This window comes from Sylvia atricapilla, chromosome Z, assembly GCF_009819655.1.
Source record: "Sylvia atricapilla isolate bSylAtr1 chromosome Z, bSylAtr1.pri, whole genome shotgun sequence".
Classification (NCBI taxonomy): domain Eukaryota; kingdom Metazoa; phylum Chordata; class Aves; order Passeriformes; family Sylviidae; genus Sylvia; species Sylvia atricapilla.
Genome location: NC_089174.1, coordinates 35,879,048 through 35,902,164, shown reverse-complemented (window position 1 = coordinate 35,902,164; position 23,117 = coordinate 35,879,048). Strand labels below are relative to the sequence as shown.

At 38.7% G+C, this 23,117-nt stretch overlaps 1 protein-coding gene across 2 annotated transcripts in view; it reads right to left on the bottom strand.

Moving 5' to 3' along the window:
* Positions 1-23,117, bottom strand: part of NTRK2 (neurotrophic receptor tyrosine kinase 2) — a 191,274-nt gene that overhangs the window by 18,908 nt on the left and 149,249 nt on the right. For both annotated transcript variants that reach the window (XM_066340039.1, XM_066340034.1), the window contains one exon: positions 19,824-20,058. In XM_066340039.1, the coding sequence (XP_066196136.1) occupies positions 19,824-20,058 (235 nt within the window). The remainder of the gene's footprint in view (positions 1-19,823; positions 20,059-23,117) is intronic.

Here is a 23,117-nt window from a genome sequence, read left to right as displayed (position 1 = left end):
TTTTGTACTGAAAATTTACTTCAGATACAAGTGAGAATTTGCTGTGCCATGAAGTGTCACAGGGTTTTGGAGCTGAAGTACCCAAGACACCTAACAAAAGCACTGCTTGGTATTCCTGTGAAACAAGGGGGACTTGCTGCCTTGCAGGCTGGGGAGCAGGTCTCAGGCATGACAACAAAGGATAGACAGCCCAGCTGGCTTCCCAGAGGGATACTTCCTCCTTAGCTAAGACCACCAAAGGAGACTTCTGCTTGGATTGCTTCTTTCAGAGACTTTTATGTGTCCTTGCACCTGATCTTGCCATTGATTTGAAAAGGAATGACTGACACATTATAAATTTCAGTACCCTAGGCCTGTCACATGTGACTTTCTACTACACAAATTGGTACATAAAAGATAAGTAAGTGCAGAAGTGTTTGCAAGATATAGGAATGCCTAAATTAAGAAAAAAAAACCCTATTATATAGGGTTTGCAGCATTTGTGTAAGCCTCCAGTTTCATGCAATCAAGAGTTATTTTATTTAATAGGAAATAAGGTTTGAAACAAAAAATGTTAAAGGATATACAGGAAGAAAAAAAGATTTTTTCCCCCCAAGCAAATAGAGAAACTGGTTAATATTACCAGGGATTCACCTGAGTCAGAAGACATGTAGGTGGGAAATTTCAGGTTTCTCATTAAAAGAAATAGAGAGCTGATACATGGAAAAAAACCAATCAGTCTGTACCTTTCTTAACAGAGTGGAAAAAAAAGATCTGCAGGAAGAGATGCTACCCTATCAGCCCAGAGGCAATCCACAGGATGAGTGAGAACAAAGATGATACAGATGACAAAGTATATGTGGATTTTCAAAATAAACACCTTTTTATAAGGCTCTACATCACAGGCTATTAAAAAAAAAAAAAAAAAAAAAAAAAAAGAAAAGAAAAAGAGGCTGCTACAAGGTTTAGAAAAGGCCTTCTTAGGGAGTGAAAACTGATTAAAGTACAAGAAGCAGTAAGCAGATGTTGGGGGTTAGGTTTGCCGCTTTTTCACTCTAAAGAATTTTTCCCCATAAGTTACCATGGAGACTAAGTGTTGAATACTTAAACAAAGAAGTGACAAAAACCCAGGTGGGGAGATTTTTTTCTTTATCTGTTAGGGAGGGAGTAACTGCCTTCTCTGATAAGAAGCCAGCTGCTAAAAATCAGATGGTGTAATGTTGCTTATCAGATGGTGCAGTGTTGCTTATCTCTGTTCAGTCTTCCACTACCCCCACAGGAATATCTTCTGTTAATGGGTCATTAAAGCTCACCAATGACATGACACATTACATCATTTCATTGTGAGATGCTCTACCCAGGGAGGAGGAGCCAAACCATTTCCACCTAGGTAAAAAGGAGCCACAAGTGTCACCAGACATACAGTGTTCCCATGGGACTCCCAAAGGAAGACTGGGTCCATCATCTCTGGGCCCCTGGCTCCACAGGATCATCGCTGCTTCCAACAGGACCATGTCTGCCACTCCAGGAGGGTTTACTTTTTGGACTGTTTCCAACACCCTGACCAACAGGATGTCCGGTTGTATTTCTGACTCTGTCAGAGTTTTTCTATGATTTCTTGTTTGTTTGCTCGCTTGCTTATTTTTCTGTACTATAACATTTGTATTTTTAATATCCCTAGTAAAGAACTGCTATACCTATTCCCAAATCTTTGCCTGACAGCCTTTTAATTGCAAATTTATAATAATTTGGAAAAGGGGAGGAGGGGAGCTTACATTCCAAGGGAAATTCCAATCTTCCCTGGCAGATACCTGTCCATATAAACCTAGACATCAGGACTTCAGCATCACTTGTCAGGTCAGAGAGAAGGCAGTAGTGATGCCCTGAGAGGCCAGTGTTATGACCAGCTACATTCAACATCTTCAATAGCCAGAGAAGGAAGGGCATTGCCAGGTAGTCCAACCCAGCAGGATAAGTTTCAATGCAATTAACTAAAGGCATGATTAACAGCTCAGTGAGCAACAGCTGCCACAAAAACTAAAGACAGCACAAGTACCAACAACATGGAACAGGGTGTAATTCTGCCACTTTACAAAGGCACAGCCCTTCACATGCCTTCAGTGTGCAGTTCTGGTCTCCAGATCACAAGGAGGATGTAAAGTAATTGGAAAGGTACAGAATATGAGAACTAAACTTCAGTTTAGGCTTACAAGCTCACTAAAATGATGTATAAAGTGAGGTCAGTCAGCAACAACTGCAGAATAGTTATTAACAAAGTCTAACGAACTGTAACAAGAGAATACTCAAGAAAATTACCCGGAGATAAATTCAGGACAGATGAAAGTATTTTTATACATAATGGGTATTAAAATTCTGGAGCTTGCTTCCACAGTAATGAACAGTACCAGCAGGTGCAAACAAGGATGAAGCTAAATCTGTGGACTGGTTCACACACAGGTAATAAGAAGAACTGTTAGAAGTGACCTCTAACATCCCATATCCTGGGCTTATAGAGTCTGGGACAGTATAAAAAAGTTCCCACAAACTAGTAAGAGATAGGACAGGTAACTTAAAAGAAAATGTAATTCATATCTAAGAACAGGCTCAGTCATTTTTTTGGAAAGGGTAGAGAGTCTGAATATTGAACTTGCTTGGGAAGGGTAGGAAGCTCAGGAGAGTACTCACCTAGTCAGAGAAGACTAGGCCCCACGTATCTATGAGATGTCTAATTTTGAAGATGGGCCAAGTTTCCACCACATCACGTTTCTTTTTTTTTTACATACCAGGTGCATTTCACATCAGCAGGAATGGGTTAAACCTTTAATTTAGTAGGAAAATGAAAAATCCCTTTTGCATATTGAATTAAAGCATAATGAAATGTCTGAAGATTTTTGGCATTTTATAACAAGTCCTTGGGTAACCACATTTATGTGTAGTGGATAAAGGCAGAAGCATTTGTGAATGTACTTAAGAAGTTGTACTTGCAGCTTCTCACAGGTTTACAGCCAGATTATTTCTATATAAATATTTTTATATCTCATGTATGATACATATGGGCTTTCTCCCTCTGGAACAAAAGAGCCCAATGCCATTAGCAATCTAAAAATGCATTATGGAAAACATTTTTAATTACAAGATCTTATAATATTTTTCCATACAATCTCTTTCTAATTCTGTACATTTGCTAGACTGTGCTCAGCAAATGAGGGAGCTGTTAAATATTTCTTCTTAACCACAAGGCTGAAGAACTCCAGCTCTCTCAGCTGTCCTCATATCATCTTAGTGGCTCTCCATTGGGCTCACTCCAACAGGTCCATGTTCTTCTTATGTTAGGGGCCCCAGAGCTGGATGCAGCACTCCAGGTGGGGTCTCATAGAAGGGGAAAACAGCAACAATATAGATTTGGGTATGTCCATCCCCCTGCTCTTCCATGCACATGAGAGAACCAATTTTAGCATTTACACATCAAAAACTATTGAAACCAAATGAGTATTTAAGTCTTTTAATTTCAGGATCTTAGTCTGACACACTAGAAACTTTAATGGTCAGGGATTTTTTTCTATAAAGAAGAAGAAAGTGTTGAGGTGAAGGACTGGAAATTTCATGTTAGGAGTTGAATGCCAGAATAATCTTGGAAGGACAAGTAAACTTCATGTTTTGTATATGTTTCATAGGGGCAGGGGATTTGCTATTCAGAGGGTAGTAATCTTGAAATAGCTGTCTGGTAATAACTGTAATTTAACCCACCTGTCTGCAGAAGTCTCCAGGCTCCTTTTAAATTCTGAGTAGCTGCTCTTTAAAAGGAACAAAATCATCCTATACAACTAAAACTACAGTTGCAGAGTTTTAGTCTCTGGGATTTCAGTACGGACCAAGATTTCCACAGCCACCCTGGGGCTTATATTTCCTTCAAACTGAGGTTCCCAATGCTTGCAGTGAAGACCAAAATCAGAAAAATGCACCCATGTACTTGCTAGAAATCAAACAGCTCATCTTGATGTTATTCAACAGGGTCTCAAACTCAACGAGAGAAGAAAGGATGAACCATTCAACTTCCAATTGACAATAAACCAATTAACTTCCAGGCAACTTCCACTGGTTCCCTTCTAACAGAATATTATGTTTTTTCTAGAAGTTGTGGAAGCGTTGGAAAGGTGGATTGAGAGAAAAACATCTTTCACCTTTGAGAATAATTGGCATAGGTTTGCTTTATTACATCTTCTTCTGTTACATCCAACAGGAAAATGAGTCTCTCCATTTCCCTATCTCCACTATGCAAGATTCAGGAAGACTGACTGAGTGCCCTGTTTGTCTTATCAGTGTTGGACTGCTGCTGCTGAACTTTCTGATCATATTTGGGATCTCCAGAACACGAACAGACTTTCAGAACTTGAATGCTCTAGGGTGGCTCAGGCTGTAATGGCTTTGTACTTTCTATGATGGAAGTTTGGAGTATTGCATGGAATATGCAATAATGAATGTGATGAATTTGCCATACATTAAAACTCCAGGGAGAACCCAGCACAATCCAGTGTGGAAGCCCCATCATTCACTTTGCAACAAAGTTGCAATATTTTGATCTAAAGTGAGCTTCCACCTCACAGAACCAGCAAGGTATGTAATAACTCTTAGTACAAATAGAAGCCACTAATGCTCTGAAATGAACATGAGCTAAAAAGCTAAGTTCAAATTGTCATTCTTCTTCTTAAAAAAAAAAAAAAAAAAAAAAAAAAAAAAAAAAAAAAAAAAAAAAGAGAGAGAATAAAGCAGAAAGGAGATACACCTGGAGCAGAAGCAGAACTAATGCATGTTTTTATGCTTTAAAATCTTCCAACTTTCGCTAATAAGTAATGGGCAACACTGGGAAACAAGGCAAATCAGTATTTTCTCTTGCTAGAGTCAAACAGAAGCATCTGTAAAACTAGAACTCAACCTGCCTGAAATGTTGAGGGTAAGAGTTTAATTATATATAATCAAAGTCAAGGGAAAAGAGACTCCATGCTGAATTAAAAGATGGGGTTTCCTGTCCTAGTCACGGAGAAGATACCTGATTTTCTGTTGTATGTGTAGTTTCATACACAGAGACAGAAAATAAGAAGTTCCAAATAAGAGTTGCAGAATTATTGGCAAGTGTTTTCGTAAATAAGAAGTATTTTCAAAAGTTTTTCCTTGCCCTGAAAATTCAGCCACTTTGAAATGTGTTCATAACAGCTAAAAGCTCTAGTTTAAATAATCTGTGCAAACTAATGATGGGGCAAACTTATTGTGATAAAAGTATCTGTGCTTCAGACTGCTACCCATGCTGGCACTCTGCTGAACCAAATATTTCTGACACTATCAGGAGTTTTGGCTCTTTACGTGTTTTAAGGTATCTACACTAAGAATTATGCAGAGCACACCAAGTCCTCTGGTCCTCTTGCACCCTAAGGCATATCTTGCCTACACTGAATCATTCCCTTCATAAATTGCACAGTACCACCTTAAAATTAGATCATTTTCTTTTAAGTTCACTGGTTGTCAAAGAACCTCATGCTTTAATTGTTAGAATTAAATTCTTTGATAGCCAGATTGCATTAATTTGTCCTTAAGCAAGCATTTTTCTTTAGTTTCAATAGTATGGTTTCATCCCTAATGTTTATTTTAGCCTTTTGAAGCACTCATATAGTACGGCTCTTTTAGACTCTCCTTCAACAAAGATTTTAATCAGGAATGTGCCCTTGTACTGTACTTTGGTTTGGAGAAGTACTCTGTCCTCTTTGCAACCAAGATTTAAAAAAAAACAACAACCTTGTTTTTCAGCTGGAATGTTTCCTTAATGAAGTTTGTTCAGTGGCTGCAGAAACACTGACGATGGTGCAGAAGAGTAGATGTTGCAGGAATTAGTTGTTGAGACAAGAGGAGGCCAGGACCTCTGCTTTCGGCAGTAGGAGAGCTGGTTTATGCTGCTTTAAGAGTTTGCCAACCTCTTGGTCTCCAGTCATGAAACAGGCTGTCAATGTCCCTCATTGCTTGAGGATCTCTTCTCTGTGTATGTTCCAGGTTTAACATTCATATACTCTTAGTCCATTGGCCCCTTTGCCTGTATCTTCATATTTATCACTATCCTTTCAAGACCTGATGTTAGAAATTAATTTTTCTTTCAGGCCAAACTAACTCTCCTTCCCACATCATCATGTTTGCAGTGGCAACAGTTTCCTCCTCATACTCTTGACATTTACACAGTCAAGATATTCCTCTTGTCTATTTTAGTATTCTTTTTAAAGCCAATCTCAAATGCTTTTTGGTCCTTTTTCACTGTATCCCTGTTTGTCCATTAGCCTTTCCTTCTTTTTTATTTTTGCTTACTTTCTGTGTCCTTTATGAGATGAAATCACCAATAGTTCTGCAACATATTGCTCCCCATATTTACATGTGATTTAGGGACACAATTTCCATCTACTATCTGCATCTTTATTTTTAAAAAAACACATTTTTCCAATTCTTAAGCTGAACCTAACAACCAGTTCTTTCTATTTTTCAAAGTTGACTTGAACAGCAGCAGAAGGACAGCAAGAAAAGAGGTACTGTCAAAATTTTTGGCTCACAATTATTTTAAAGCTACGAATTTTGAAATTCTCAGGCAGTTTTTAAATCCATCAGTACCTCTGTGAATTTTACTTACAGTAGGAAGTTAGTCAACTACAGGTGCAGATTAATTGCCTATTTTATGTAATCTGAAATATATTTCAGATATATTCTTTTTTCAGGGATATATCCTTTCAGATATATTCCTTTTTTCCCCTTTTTTTCTGTCTTCCATCTTAAACAAATGTATCAAGATGTAATAGAATAAAAGGAATAATGAAGGAAGGAAGCTTTATTTACATATAATTTTTTCCTATTATGTTAATTAGCATGAAGCTGTTTTCCATATCCCTAATGACACAGCTGAGAACGTATAAACATAAGCTACATTTAAAGCAACTAGCTTGGACATTGTGAGGAAGAAGTGTACGCCTCAAAAAAGGAACATTGATCCTGCTTCTAAATAGCTTTGCGGTCTGCATCAACCTTGTGCCACAGTTTTCGAGCTAGCAGTGTCTGCAGACTAGACGTACCTTCAGTCTCACCCTGTATAGTGAAACTCTATAAACCTCTCCATGAAACTCGTTTGCATTTTCTAGTTTAGGCCATTTTAACTGTATTTAAATATGTATTTGAAGGGCTTTTTACTGTGTGCAGTACAGCATGACCTTCAGTTTCCTTGTTTTCTATTTAGCATTTTATTCTACTAACTAAAGTTGATCTAGATGCAAACCCAGGTTAATAGTGAATAATAATATGCGTGCATATACAAGCTCCAAACCCACCAATTAGCCCATTTCCAAATTGTGATGGAAATACTTATTGGTCAAAAACGTATGTTCTTCCAAGCATGACTGATGTAAGAATCACAACTGTGTGTGTCTATGTGAACTGGTAGAAGTTGTGCAAGGACTTTTAATTACTTTCAACAGAATTCCCTTTGCAGAAAATGGCAGTATTGGACCTATATATTTTAAACAATATACAGTCTCTGTTTTGCAGACTCAAATCATATTTATTGGTTTTCTGTTGAGAGGCACAGTCCACTCACTGTGTATAGGCATTGACCTTTATTTTAACACAATAATGCTTTTCCCACACAACTATTCAACACTAGATTCTTTTCTCTAAAAATGGCTGATATGGCATGAGAGACCAGTCCTAGAATATTTGAGGATACTCAAGGAGCATGGAAAAGTCACGCAATTGAAAACTGCAAAAATCCCTTCTTCATTGGTTCTTTCAATCTAGAAGACAAGACGAGATGTGCTGCCAAAATTACGGCATGAAATATTCAGCTCTATTTTGATCTCTCTTTTTTTCTCTGTGTCTTGTTTTCCTAAAGATGATTTAAAACTCTGCTTGCTGAATCCAAAAAACAAACAGCTCATGCATATGACAGGCTGCCAAGAATGCAGGCCCCTGCCCTTTGCTTAGCTCATAAGCAAGAAAAATCTTTTACAAGGATAGTGCCAGGCAGTATGCTGCACTAAATCTCATCGTCAGAAAATAACATTGGCAGCATAATCAGCTGCAAAAGGACTTCATGCAGAGCAGTAATTTGCAAAGAGCTCAGACTATCAGTTAGCCTTCCTGAGTGACTTCGTGGTGACAGGCATCTGGTAAATCAATCTGGAAAGAATCCATATTCTCCTGATAGCATCACAGTTTTATTCTGTGGGCCTGGGCTGAGGCAGTATGAGGAACATAGAAGACAAAAACATTAGGACAAATGATTTGTGATCATCCTGACTGTCACTCATGTTGCTTTTTTTTCCTCCCCTTTATATTTATAATGGCTGTGAAATTATTGCAACACTGATGTGATATCAAAGAATATCTGGCAATATATGCAACAAGCAGTTCTTTATCTTCTTAAAATTCTACTGCCAGAAAAAAAAAAAAAAAAAAAAAAAAAAAAAAAAAAGAGAGAGAGAGAAAGAAAAGGAGAGCAATTTCTTTGCTGTGTTAAGGTTTCTCCCTTTTTGTGTACACCATTAAATCCAAATTTACAGAGACATAATCTTGCAGGAGATAAAATAATCTAAAGGACTGTTTTCACACACACCTTCGGCAAGGCTCAGAGTGCATCAAATTCAGTTAAAAAACCCTCCAACTTGTATTTCCAGCAAAACATTTTGATTTGCTTCATGGTGTGGTATGCAAGAATTGGATTACATAGGATGTGATTTTTTTTCACCCTGTAGATCCAGCAGTGAACATGGAAGTAAAATCAGATATAAAGCCATTTATAGTTTACAAATTTTTACAGATTTGCAATTAATAAAAATAAAAGTAAAATTTCTGTCCCCAGTAATGTCAATGCCAGTTCGCTCATTCGTCTGGGAGGTAGACAAGTTTTCATTCTTTGAACACACACCAGTGTCTTTCTGTCTTCTAGAGAAATTGTGGAGGCTATAAAACTAACTGCTTAGGTTGTAGTAATTTTTAATAGCAACAGAGAAAACTCAATATTTTGTGCTTTACAGTATCGTAGTTTCAAGATTCTTTTATTTCTAAATGGCTTTAATTCTGTTTTATTTTTGTTATGTATTCCTTTATTGCACAAATCAATATTTTAGTTGATGTAGATCTGTAGCCTTACACACTTATTATCAAAAGTCTCACATTATAGCTCTTTTTTTAAAATCCTGCCTTCTAAGTATGTGATGTGAATAACTGGAGTGACATTCATTTTACAGTGTTCCTTCCACATTCATGAAGAAAAGCTTGAACACAGCTACTGGAACAGAAGACTGAAATATAGTTTGATGAGGCTCAAAAATCATGGATTTCTATAGTTTAAACTTCTTCCAAAGTGTTGGGAAATAGCTTGAAGATAGACAATATAAATATTATACCTCTCTGGAGATGAAAACATGTATAAGACTAAATAAGGGAGTAGTTTTGAAATTGCATTTGCATCACTTCTCAGTGTTGGTAGCTCTATCTGATAATTTCAATGGGTCTGACTCTGCTCCCAGCCCGAATATCTGAGACATCACTATGGCAATATCAAGTTCTTCAATGAACTGTGGAAAAATAGGAATTGTACTTAGGAACAATAGGAAAAATAGAAAAATTGTACATCAAATTTAATGTAATATCTTCAAATCCTCATGGGCTGGACAGCAATGTTGCAAGAATATTTTTAAGGGCAAATAAATGGTAACTTTTGAAAGCAAATTCAAGGACATTAAGCTACGGGGTTTGGGGCTTTTTTTCCTTGAAAGCATTTCAGTACACTGGAAAGAATGAAGTTACTTCCCACTCATATGGCTTTTCTTTTGGAGGGTTGTTTACCCACTTGATGGAGACTACTCAAAAAGTATTTGAGCCACCACAATCTTTTTTAATTCTTTTATATCTGTCCTTCATAGAAAATGCATATTCTGTCATGCACCTTAAATCAGGCCTTCATCTCTTCCTAAAGTTAGGACACAGCTAGAAGCTTGACAGCATTTTATACCTGTTCTGGCTCCTTTTTATGTAAGACTAGATTAATTCAAAGCCAAATTATCTCTGAAGTCTAATTACAAAGTTTCTGAGACTATAAGATGCAGTATCAGTTTAGTTCTGGAGTCCTCACCTTCTGGGAAGCTTGGAGAGCTGTTCCTGACAAGGTGTCAAAAACTTCACCACTGTTCGTGACATCTGGTATTGAAAACATTTCACAAAGGCATACGTATTACAGCTACATAGGTAACCACAGATTCTCTGACTGCATGATCCCTGTCACTGATGCCAACAGCCTCTGATTAAATCCTTGCTACTGACTTCCTGTCCTCTCCATGTTGGAGTGGACACATGCTCCATTGGATAGAAAAAGGACCCAGAGAGCAGTGAAAATGGAAATGAACTGCAGTGTCACACAGTTCTTCCCCATTTCCATCACCACCACTAGCTCTTTGCTATGCACATATGAATCTACAGAGCCAGATTTGCAGCCTCGGTTCTGTTACTAACTGGTGCTGTCCTCTCATCTTCTTGGTCCATCCTGTTACACTTACCGCTTCATAGTCTAATTGTCTAGTTCTTCCTTCCTGTGCTTCCTGAATTCTGTGGGCCAAAAGAGTGCCGATTGTTCATAAAGCCCAGAGTAGAAAAATGCATATTTAGGAAAACTGCCTAGCAACTGCTTTCTTTAGTTCAAGGAGAGAGGCCATTTGCATAAGAAAACCTTCCAGCTGGAAGCCTGTAAAGACTCCGCTGGGACCTGATTCTGTGACCAGACATCAAAGGAGAGTTCCCATTTAAGGACTGCCCCTCTGGGTGGCCTTTCTGTGCTGTCCCATCATTAGCGGGAGCAGTGGTGGCCGCACAGATCGCACCAGTGCTTTGCAGTGCCCAGGAGATGCCGTTCCAGTATGGACCGTGCTCCCAGAGATATTTTACTGATTTTGTTCCCACATCATCTTTTCCTCACACTGCGCACATCGCACATGAAAAAGTCAACAGTTTCAGCTGCTAACCCTTAAAGTTCTGTAAATTGCTTTGCAGATTGCCTGCCAAAAGTGACAATCTGTAGCACTGCAGTACAGTATCTCCAGATATTTACACATGGCTCCTCCCCATAATTACTAAAAGGCATTATTAGTCTGCACAAAGATCTGGCCCACGAAGAAAAAAAGAAAAATGAAAAAAAAAAAGAAAAAGAATAAATAAATAAATAAGTTACTAATGTTTTTATTGCCGTTTATTCCTAGAAAAAGTTGCCCATAAACTTTTCACTTTCTAAAACCCGGACTAAACATCGGCTCTAGTAAAGTCAATGGAAATAACCTCCACCAATATTCCAAGTATAATCCAGCAAATTGTGAACAGGGATGGGATTGAGAACATGGCTCTCTTATGTGCTAATCATCTAAACAACAGTGAAATCGTTTCAACACCTGCAAAAAATAGCTTTGTACAGCTCTGCTGCTACTTAATGGAATGAAGCGATTACGATCAGAGTTCTGCAAAGCTCTCCAAATTGCAGTTCCTAAGGCTAATTTCAATGTGTGAATCATTGCTTTCCTGCAATTTATATCCATATGTGTGGTTATTTTTGAGAATGATTCAGTTTTTTTATGTACAATTTTAAAAGGACTTTTTAAGTTAATGAACATCTGTGCTAAGAGCCCCTCAACAGAAAAGCTTGTGTCAGCCACTGGTGACGATGACTGTGTAAACTTCCTGTTATCCTATAGGCGTGCATGTGGATCCTATGGCTCTTACCAACTGCATACTGCAGGAGTAACCAGCTGAAAAGCACTCCATTAAAACACTTTAACAATAGGGTGGGAAATCCAAAACTTCCAAGCCCTCAAAAATGGTAATATCTCTTCCATAACCAATATGGAATGAAATACTAAATTCTCAAAGCTTTTAACAGAAGCAATCAGAGAAAAAATTTCCATTTGAAAATTTCCAAACACTTTTAATATTTTGATTGACAAACAATTCAATACTTTTAGCTATAGTATAGTTCAACAAGATTTCTGCATAACATGTTTGTTTCTAGGTACTGGCTTCTGGCTTGAACTTTTTTTCTCAAGGTGAACCTATTTCTTGACATGCTGCATGAGAACTATGTTGATATAAATGTAGTGGTGGTGGATTTACAAAGGCAAAAATAGGCACTGAAATTCAATGGGTAACCAAGTAAGTGTGACAGCAACAAGGTCACTTTGCTTTAGTGTGTCTTTTAATCAGCTTAATTTTTCAACCTAGTTATTATGGGGTTTTGTTTCTGCCCTCTCTACACTCTTCCTTCTCACAGACTTGAAGGAAAATGTACTCCCGGAGCCATGAGGCTGTTTTCCCATTTGAACATTTAAAGCAAAAGCAGGCTTAAATCTGGCCAAGCGAAGTATGTCACAACCTCCCAGTTAAAAATCTCATTTTCTGTATTTCTAACCTGTCATTAACCTTGCAAGACAGAGTTTAGTAAGAACTGACTGTTAAATGCAGCATACTATACACATGTTGGACATCTGATGTTCCTTCTCCTAACACTAATAAGGAAAACCTTCTTGGACTCTCCTCTTAGGATCTGTATGGGTGAAAACAGATGGACACAGAAGTGCAAGTAGGACCAACAACCCTGATGTTGATGAAAAAACTTCACTTACGAAGTGACTACATCTATAGCTGTACTAAAAGAGTTGAAAGTTGTTCTTGCTTAAGACAAAACTGAAATTAGGTTTTCTGTGAAGAACTGAGGAAGTTAAACAGCTGTAATTCCAAACAAAACCAAGAATCCAACCAGTAGCTGTGTAAGTAAAAGCTGGAGACAGATTATGCCTCCTTCACAGCACAGAATATACTCTGGCATGGGCAAGTGGTGACAGGTATCAAGCCATGGTGCTCATCCTTTGTCATCAGGATAACGTCATGTCCTGGTGCATACCAGTTTCTAAATGCTGACATTGCAGTGACTTTTATGAAGCCCTTTAAAATCATTAGGCCTAATTCTGCTTGTGATTATGTTACTTTAAGTTTAGATCCACTGCACTGCCTTCAAGCCAGCTACTTTGGATTTACATCTCTCAAGTTGGCCTATTATTTCTTGTATTGTTTCCAGTTGCATGAAATCATCTGTGCACATCCTCCAGGGCTGCTGGAACCCTCTGTCCTTCCCAGCACTACACATGATGCAATGAGCTGCTGACGGAGGAGGAAAGCCGAGAAGCCCATGTAGGGAAGCAGATAATTTCCTTTTGAGCAACGGATGCAAAAATAGCAGCTAATAAAAAGCCTTCAAACTGTGCCTTCAAACTGTGACAATTCAATACACACACCTACGAGAATGCCTTGACAAGCTGCTTGACTTCCCAGTAACTCCTTCTTGTTTTCTTTAGTGCAACCTCCTCCAAACTCCCACACACAGGTATTCATCTCTGTAGTGACAGCTGAGACCTGCAGGTGTTTACTGCTATTGCCCTTTCAGAATAGACAGACACTTGTTCCTCACTGTAAACATTTGTATCATGGTGTTTGCCTGGCTAGTTATAGCCCAAATAATGATAAACCAGCCTTTTCTTTTTTTAGTCCCTTGCTGTCATGCATTAATTCTCTTTGCAAATAGGCATTAGGTACTGGAAATAGTTTAAGCAAGATCACTCTCTGGGGATTATTTTACTAGCCTTATCTTTTGGAAAATATTTCATAGAGTGACACTAGAAAAATATATCATACATTTTCCAAAAATACAGCACTCAACGACATTAGATTCATACATGAAAGGAGGGTATGGCTAGTGGGCAAGATGCTCTTCCACGCCTTTAATTCTAATCTTGTTTCACTCTTCTTCAAACTGCTACTTTGGCCTTGCTAAGGAACAGCAAAAATCAGAACAAGAACTGTTTGCTGAGGAATTTTAACACTCATAAATGTCAAAATGGTTTCTCAAAAGAGTTGTTCACCTTTTCTACATAGCAAGAAGGTCCAAATTCTATGTATTTTTAAAATAAGCTTGGAATGGCAAATTGTGTAACCATTAGTTTTTCTGGAAGTCTGGGAGGTTAAGGAGTTTAATAATGTCTCCTGTCTTAACTGAAAGCGGATGGGGAACTCTATTTTTTAAAAAGGACAAATATCCCAGAATACTTGACGTTAGAATTAAATAGAAATTATCAAGGAAACATAGCTTCAAAAATCTAGGAAACTTCTTATAAACCTTTCTCACTCCACCAGTTGTTTACCTCTTGATACCCTGATTCTGTTCCTTTATTTCTTTACACTAATTTAGACAAGACCTGAATTCTAATTTAAAAAACAAAACAGCCCCACAGAAGCCAAAAAAAATAAAAGAGAAACAACTCTTTCTCAGCCACTAGAGGTACAAAATGTGCCAGTATGAATTGCAAAGTCATTCACTGAGGGACTGAAACCAAAAACTTAGGGGAAAGAAAGGGATGTTCTTAATTTGGAAAGAGTAGAAGATGAACATGGCCCAGGGCATTGTCTGACAATACAGTTAACATATGCCAATGACATAGGCTATGTGAGTTTAGATGTAGTATGCAGCACATTTTCATTAGAGGCTGGGAGGTACCTCTAATCCAAGAAAGGGAAAAATCTGATTTGGAAAATACCCCTCATAGTTCTAGCAATGTCTGTACCAGAAAGGGATACAAACATTGCTTTTTCACACACTGAAAGTTATTGGAGAAGGCTAGTGTGAGGGGGGAAAAATGAAGACACATTTTTTCCTGACAGTGGGGCTTTTTTAACCCTCTACAACAGTCTGGTAGAGGACAGGAGTAGGTTCTCTACAATTGAGATTTGAAGGCTGGAAAGAGAGTAGAATAATGTGATTAAGTAGGTGAGTTAATTCAGATTGCTCATGAGTTAATGAAGGTTGCTGGATTAAAAAAAAAAAAAAAAAACACGGCTGTTAGGACAGAGGACCTGTTGTGCAGCCTTCTGGAAAAAGCACTGGCAACACAAGACTCTACTTATTTGCAGCATCCATTTTGAGAGAAGGGGCTGTGTGACCAGACAGGGTTGATTCAGGAGTTAGAAATCAGGAGTTAGAAAGCTAGGCTTCAGAAACACAAGATTGCTGCTATCCAGTTCTATACCTGAGAGGTATTTGAGAAGAAGCCTGTCAGCATTTTGCAGGCTGCACATTATTAACTCATTCAACTGAAGTCTTTCTTCAAGACTTGCCTTTTTGTTTTCTTTCTTGTGGTATGATTTGATTCTGAATCATCCTTGGTTCTCACACTGCTCTAAGATGCTGAGGACACGCATCATGGCCAGATGTGCTCTGAGGAGCATCACCAAAAGCAGGTTATGCCACAGGCTGGTGCAGCTGGCTTGGGCACACATAGCTTTCTACAGTTTCCCAGTTCAGGAGATGCTTTTCACAGAAATGTCTGATGGGTTTGCTGTCAGATCTTGCTGTGTGTCAGGTGTGACTGACTTCCTCTCAAGAATTTTTGCTAAGCATAGTTTATCTTTAGGTGCTTAGGACACTGTTGGAATCTTCGCTTTTTCTCTGGCAGACTAGAATTTACATGGGGCTTTGTGTCTTATACAGAAGGGGCTAAAGTACTAGTGAGTGTTGATGTTTTCTCCACAGCATGACGAGGTCTCAGGTTCTTGTTGCTCCTACCCTTAACACCTACTGTGTGACTTCCTTCAAGAGTGAAAGAGGCTCAGTAACCTGTGCCTCTTCTTCCAATCTGACACGTTGTGCTCTTTTTAAATAGCAAAAGAGTACAAAATGTGAAGAGGATTTTAAAGAGAAATGGAGCCACTGAAATTTATATGGAAACACATCCTCTTAGTCCTCTTCCCAATCTGTGCCAGAAGTGAAGGAAACTGATTTGTGAACCTCTCTGTAGTTTTAGGGCAAATTGGACCTAAAGAAAGACAGAAACCTCACTAGGCCCAGTTTTTTGACGGAGATTTGAGTGGTTTGTGCAAGCTGAGAAAAGGAGCCCATATTTTCTCCACTGCTCTTGTGCTGTTACATAAAGGCAAGTAGGTTATACAATAGCTAAATAGGATTACAAAACTGAGCATCACAGACCTAAATAAGAAACAGAATGTCTATTCTGCACTGGCCACACATAAAAATGGGGAAGGGTGAAACTCTAGTCCTAATGAAGTTAATAGCAAAACTCTTCCTTAATCTGGTGAGATCACAGTTTCATCTGAAACCTTGGCTCAAGCCTGTAGTTGGCTGACCAGGCTGGATATTTAAAGCATATCCATTTAAAGTTTTCCAAGTACTGGGATAAGATGACTTCTACTTTCTTCAAGCTTTTTGCTTATAATTAAGAAATGCTGAAATTATTTTAAGACCAAGTACTAAAGAATCCCTTGCAAACCTGGACTGGGATCCTAAAAAGGCCCTGATATATTATCTCTGAATGCAAGAACAAGTATCAACAAAGTAGTTCTTCCCAGACTTCAGTGTCAAAAAAACTTAAAAACACTGAAAGCTACTTTAAAGCATTACCTGGGTATCTTATAGTAAAATAGGAAACCCTGACCTGTGAGGGTAGGAAATCAAACAACAAACCCCAGATATCAACTAAACAAATAAAAGCCCCTAATGAACTTGAGAACCTAAGCTCTGCAAGTAAATAACTTTGTGAAAGGATCTTTTGTGCTTTATGGATTGCTGTGCAGCCTTGCTGCTGGAGCTGTTTGGCTCACAGACCAAACCAATTACTTGACAATTGTTTAACTTCGGCCTAGGGTGTAGAGCACTTCTGGGTAAGAAAAGCCATTGCAGTTTCTAGTTTCTTCATGTCCCCCCCTCCCCCCCACCCCACCCCCCCGCCCCGACTCATCTGATCTGACTATCAAAACTTATTGCTGTTACGTTGGATGCTAGCATGTACATCAGGACTTCCTCCACCTACAAGATTCCTACATGATGAAAAAGACAGAAAAAAAGAAAGGGGGAGAAGAAAGGAAAGCTTGTGCAATCAGGGCCACATATCACATGTATTCCCAGTCCAAGGGTTACTTCTCTCCCCCTCTTCCCTGAAGCATCTCTTAACAGCTGAGCTGATTCAGTGCAGAATGTCATTAACAATCCAACAGTGCACAATGACTTGGGATCATCCTTATCTTACAGAAGCAAGCTATAAATAATCATCTTGTGCAAATCTAACATCATGACTGAAATGCACCCTTGGCAGGCTCCAAGAAAAACAACTCCAGTGTATTAAAACCCACAAATGACAAACCATTTCTAGCAGAAATTTTTGGAATTGTGTAAATCTCTCCAACGAGCATCAGATAAAAGCTTTCAGGGTTGGGGATGATTTGCTTCTCTGTGAGTGATTAAGCCCGGGCAGTTAAAAAGACTTAGCCTGCTATAAGCAATTAGGTATGGTACACCAGCACCATTCCAGTGTTATCACTGACTTAGGCCTGCCAAGGATACAGTTCTCCAGGCAACCATCTGGGAATTCATCACTGTCTTGATTTTTTCATGGCCATCTTCTGACCAGCCCACATAAGTCCCAGAAAGAGCAGGGCAAAACTTCACAGGCTCAATTGGAACTGCCAACTTTTATCAACTGTGAAATATGGCAGGCTGTGGCTCTGTCCCTCCTCTGCACTAAATAGAAACCAGCTGGAACATAAGGTGCCAGAGAAGTAATCTTTCTCGTTTTTCTTACTGTGCAGAGCAAGTCACTTCCCAACCTGAAGTTTCATACCCACCCATCACTTGCAAGCTTATACCACCAGTTTAGATGGGGCCACACTATCTTACATCATCTCCTTTGACACTTGTTTATGTCTTTCTCTCTTCATTTGCATTTCTATCTTTCACTAACACCTCTCGACAATTACCTTTCCCACCTAATTTGTTCCTTCTCTCACATCAATGACTGCACCCTCTTCAAACTACTACCTCTTTCTTCTCCTTTGTTACGGACCTCGGACCTCCCAGAAGTGCCCAAGGACTATCCAGGTTACCCAGAATTTCCTGAACTCCTGCTTCTTCCAGATCATGGATGTTTTTCTACGTTTGTTTTTCAGTGGGTAGAAGCTTTGCTTGAGTACTCATGTGCAAGACTCTAGGATTAAACCCAGAGGTATGTGCCCAGGTGCACTGATGCCAGAGTCTGTAGGCCTGAGCCAGGCCTCAGTTATCTCCAGGAACACCATATGACTACTGAGCTTCTACTCCCTTTTGTAGGTAGCTTTTATGCAGGAGGGGGAGTTACTATTTTTTTCCAAAAATAAGCAAAGCATATGTTCAAAAATGCTGCCTTTGACTGTAACAACCTTTGGAAGCACTTATTGTTTTGCACATACCTTCATTCTTAAGTGTAACGACTAACATGGTAAACACCGAAGTATGGAACAGAGACACGACTTCAGTCCCAACAAGTGGTGCAAAAATGCAATATGCCAAATCAGATGCAAAATCAAGAAACCTTAGCCTCTGCTCACTGGTGCCCTTTAGAACACAGAGGAAGTTATTACCATCCTGTATACTTTTTCCAAGCTCTGAAATGCTTGTTTTACGTTGATCAAATAATTCAAAATGCCAGTTTCCAAAATAACAATGTATAAGAGGAATGTGGATCATCTGTTTACTAAATGTTTGTCTTTGAAAGGAAAGAAAATTAACTGAGGAAGCTGTTACTTATGAGCTTTTAAGCAAATCAGCATTTAACAGTAATTTTCAAAAGTGTAGCTTCCTCTACCCTGTCCCGCCTCATCCAGATGTAGAGACAATCTCTTCCCAGGCATCCCACCAATACTGATGGTGAGGTGACACTTTCCTTTATTAACATAATTCAAATTCAGTGGCAAAGAAGGTCATAATGTAAAAGGGATAAGAAATAAGGAGTAGAGAGGCAGATACAAAACCTGCTTAAAGATGAGATTACCTTACAGGATAAACTCTATGGTTTGAAAATTATCAGCTTGGTCACAGATTGCCTCCCCAAGCCACAAACACCTGACAGGTTCAGTTCCAATCATCAAATTATAAATGTGGTAGCAAACAGCAAATGGTGTCAACTACATGACTTACCATATTGCACAAAGACTACGCCAACAACATCATTAACATGCAGTTTGTTTATCCCAGCAATTTCAGAAGGTTTTTGCAAAATTCAAGGTATCACTTTATGGCAACCAAGCTCAGGGAAAACAGTCAGAATGAAAAAAGAGCAACAGGCTACTCTTACCCTTGCCAAAACAGCTCTTCAACATTAAGAAGTAGGACTAAGGCCCTGGCTTAAAGCAGGAAAACTTTCAGGTGCTGAGTATACAACAACTTCTCATTCTCACGTAATCTCTTCTTGAGTAAAATAGCTGGTCACTGCTGCTGCCCAGTATTATACTTATTTTTCCTCTAGTTAACTGATACATTATACAACTGCCCCCCAAAATTACCATTTCCATTTTTCTCAGCCGTATTTAAGAACATATTTTAATAGCTTCAAAGTGTTGGGCCAAATTTGATTACCCACTCTTCCTTTTCATCTCCTTCTTGTTCTTCGCTTATATAAAGCAAACGTGCAAGATTTTTGCCCAGAGAAAAAGACCTTTCTGTGATTTAGAATCTAAACCAAACATATATAAACAACAAAACACGACAAACTACTCTGATTAACTCTCCAAATTTACCAAACCTTTTAATTCAGAACCAGGCTTTCCATATGCTAGGCTCTAAATTACCTGACAGACAGATGGTTAAGTGTAAAAGCAGTTAAGTGTAAAAGCAGTTAAGTGTAAAAGCTTACCAATGTGGTAAGAAGACTGAGCAAGACCTAGCTTATTACTTATTACAGCAGCTCACTTACCCGATAGTAGTCTGTGCTGTACACATCTCTAGACATCCCAAAATCTCCAATCTTCACCAGTAGGTTTTCACCAACTAGACAATTCCGAGTAGCCAGATCCCGATGCACAAAGTGCTGTGATGCCAGGTAAACCATACCAGAAGCAATCTGCTGGGCAATGTGAAGCATCTGGGATTGGGTCAGCTCAGCAGGACGGTTGCCTTCTGCCATCAGTCCTGCATCTGGTCCATGTGCCCTGCACCAAAACACAATCTGATAAACTGATAGGCCATTTGTAAGATGGAGAAGTGAAAGGCATTAGTGAGTGTCAGCCCACACAACTCCATCAAAAGTGCTATAAATTCTTTAGTGAAATAGGGAAAATTTTTTTGTCTCAGCTGTTCTCATTTACTGTTCTCCTTCATTGGTGAAAAATAGGTGGTCTGAAGAACATTACAACAGAATATATATTACTCAGAGAAATAAGGTATATGTGATCACAATAGTACCCATCTGTCAGAAAGCATCACCTTTCTCCTGTTCCATTCTAGTAATCTTTTCTGGAGAAAGGCTGACAAACAAACTTGCTTGGCAACCAACGGAAAAATCTTATCACTCTGTAAGACTGAAAAACAATTGAGGGAAAGGCAATGAAGTATCATACATAACATCACTTTTCCTGACTGGCATTTCTTAATTTCTGCGGAGATACAGGCCATTGACCCTTACATCTTTTCTTCAACAAGAAAGAGCTAGCTTCCTTCTCCATTTGAGAAACAAGGGCAGAAATTTAAAATTTATACTTCTAATTTCCTATCCAAATGCACAGCAGGAAAGGATTTTTGCTTATTTCATCACCAAGGGTGAGTTCTGCCTGAGGCTGGAATTCTTGACAATAGGAAGAGGACACAAAACACACACTGATTTGAAAAAAACAAAACAGCTTCAGAAACAGGAGACTTTCAGGACCTAGCAAGTCCCTAAGAAGTAACAACCAACTGATTAGTGAGAATACTTGTATGTGCATCATCAAAACCAGAGATATTTTGCATTAGGAAAGCCCAATGAATACTGGGACACACAAGCTTTACCCATCTTAACTATGTGAGTTCTGGTATGCCTGTACATTCTAGTATCTTGAAGACAGCGATATAAACATTCATATGAACAATGTTTTAGAGGAAGAACTTCTAGCTAATCCTTATCCAATCAATGAGGTCATCTGTCAATCACTCCTCATTTGATACATCTTATAATGTTCTAAATATCCTTTTCCATCTATTCTATTTTTCTGTGTTTTCAGAAGACCTTTTATTCCATTCCTGAAGTCTGTTCTTTCAAAGAGACCACCTCCCCTCTTCCCTCCTCAAGAGAGGTGAGGCCTTAATTTTCATTAGGGTAAGGACACAGGAGTTTGGAAAAGAGTTGCAAATTAACCAAAATCCATGAGATCAAATCTGACACTACCAATTAAAAATATGATATTAAAATTGCCCCAAGGGATGAATTTCATGAGCAAAGTGACAGATGTGAGAAAGAAACGAAGGAGGGTGTGTAGCATTGATAGGACTGTATTTGGTACCAGGCAAAGTAGCTCTCTGCCACAGGGTATGTACAGCCATTCATCTGATCTAGGTTGATAGGGGGAGGAATAAATGGGAGGATATGAACTCTCCAACTAAAACTCACACACAAATTCCTATTGAAAAATACTGCACCTTTGTCATGCATAGATTTTTTTAGTAAGTGTTCTCAGACATGAACCTCTGAGTTGCTAAATTAGAGAACTTTTCATCTTTTGCTAGTCTCCCTGAGGACATGGTCTATATCAAATGGAATTTGTAGACTATTCCTAACATTCCATCCAGCTTGTTTGTCCACTTGCTGCTGGCCATAAATGAGGTGATCTTCAGTGCCTGCAGCAGCCAGGGACATTGACAGATATTCTCTGCACCCACGTCATCCACTAGTCCACAGACCAGGCACTTTGCAGGCATGAGTTTGAGGCTTTAGTTCTAGATCTGAACAGCCTCCGGCTGCATGTGGGCAGCCAGGCTCATTTGGGTTAAATTTTCAGATCAATTTTCCCCCAACAGCCTTTGGTGGCGCTGCAGGGTAAGAAATATGGAGCAGTCCATTTTGCTGTGAACCTCTGGTCTGCAACACAAGCTGCAAAAAAAGTCAGAGGAATGACAAATTGGAGCTTTGGTTTAACAGCTTGTCCCAGCATAATCATCTTATATTATAAAGACAAGGGCTGATTAATAGTTTTTAAAGGTGAAGGCCTTAAAGTAGGAAATATACTGTCTGCTAAAATAGTTCTCTGTACTATAATTCAAAATCAGAGTTACATCATAAGAAAAGCCAATCAAAAAGAATCAAGGCAAAAGTATTTCTTATGGAGTAAGAAATTATTTCTCATCAGCTGAGGATCATCGTGTACATGAAATTGTACAGTGTTCTGAAATTGTACTATGATGTACATCTAGGGAAACTGCAGTTCACTCCTGATTCACAGCAGAAGACCAAGCAGACAAATGTAAATGCCCTTAATTCTTAAATACACTTAAACCCTTCGCTAGAGAGACAATCAGTCTGGGAAGAGTAGCACTGTTTGCTCTGCATCTCCAGTTCAGATCTCAGTTTCCTCATCAAACCTGTCAGCCCTGCCAATAAGGGAGGATGCTAGTTGATGACATTGGTTTTATGGTGTGGCTATTTTTTCAAGAGACAGTAAAAAGACAGCAAACTCATTTCACATAAGCTACTGAAAAATGCATAAAGTGCAGCATTAGCAATCATAATAATTTCAGTTATATAGAAAATATGAATCCGTTTAACAGGACATCTGTCATGACTGTTTTACAACTTGGTTAGAGTTATCTTTCCAAAATGGTGGTACCTTTAGCTATACTTAGCAGGAAAGTATGTTGAAATATCTTTGTGTTATCTATTGATAAAATTAAACAGTAGACACAGAAGAATAGTCTCCTATAATTTTAACATAGGAGCAAATGCTCTCTCTTAACTGTTTATTTTTACATCAAAAAGTAGAGGATGATACAAATGCACATACATGAGGCCTCTGTTCATAATATCCTGGACCATGGGTTACCTGTTATTGTGAACCTTATATATCATCTATTTATTTATAACTACTCTACTGCCAAATTTCCACTTCTGTGCTCATTCCTGAATAACTTTATGAAATAAAACCTTAATCTGGACCCCAAAGGGTAGCATTTTCCAATTCACAGAAGTTTCCATAGCTCACATTTTTCTTGCTGCAGGTTCATAGCACTCTTTCCAAAACAC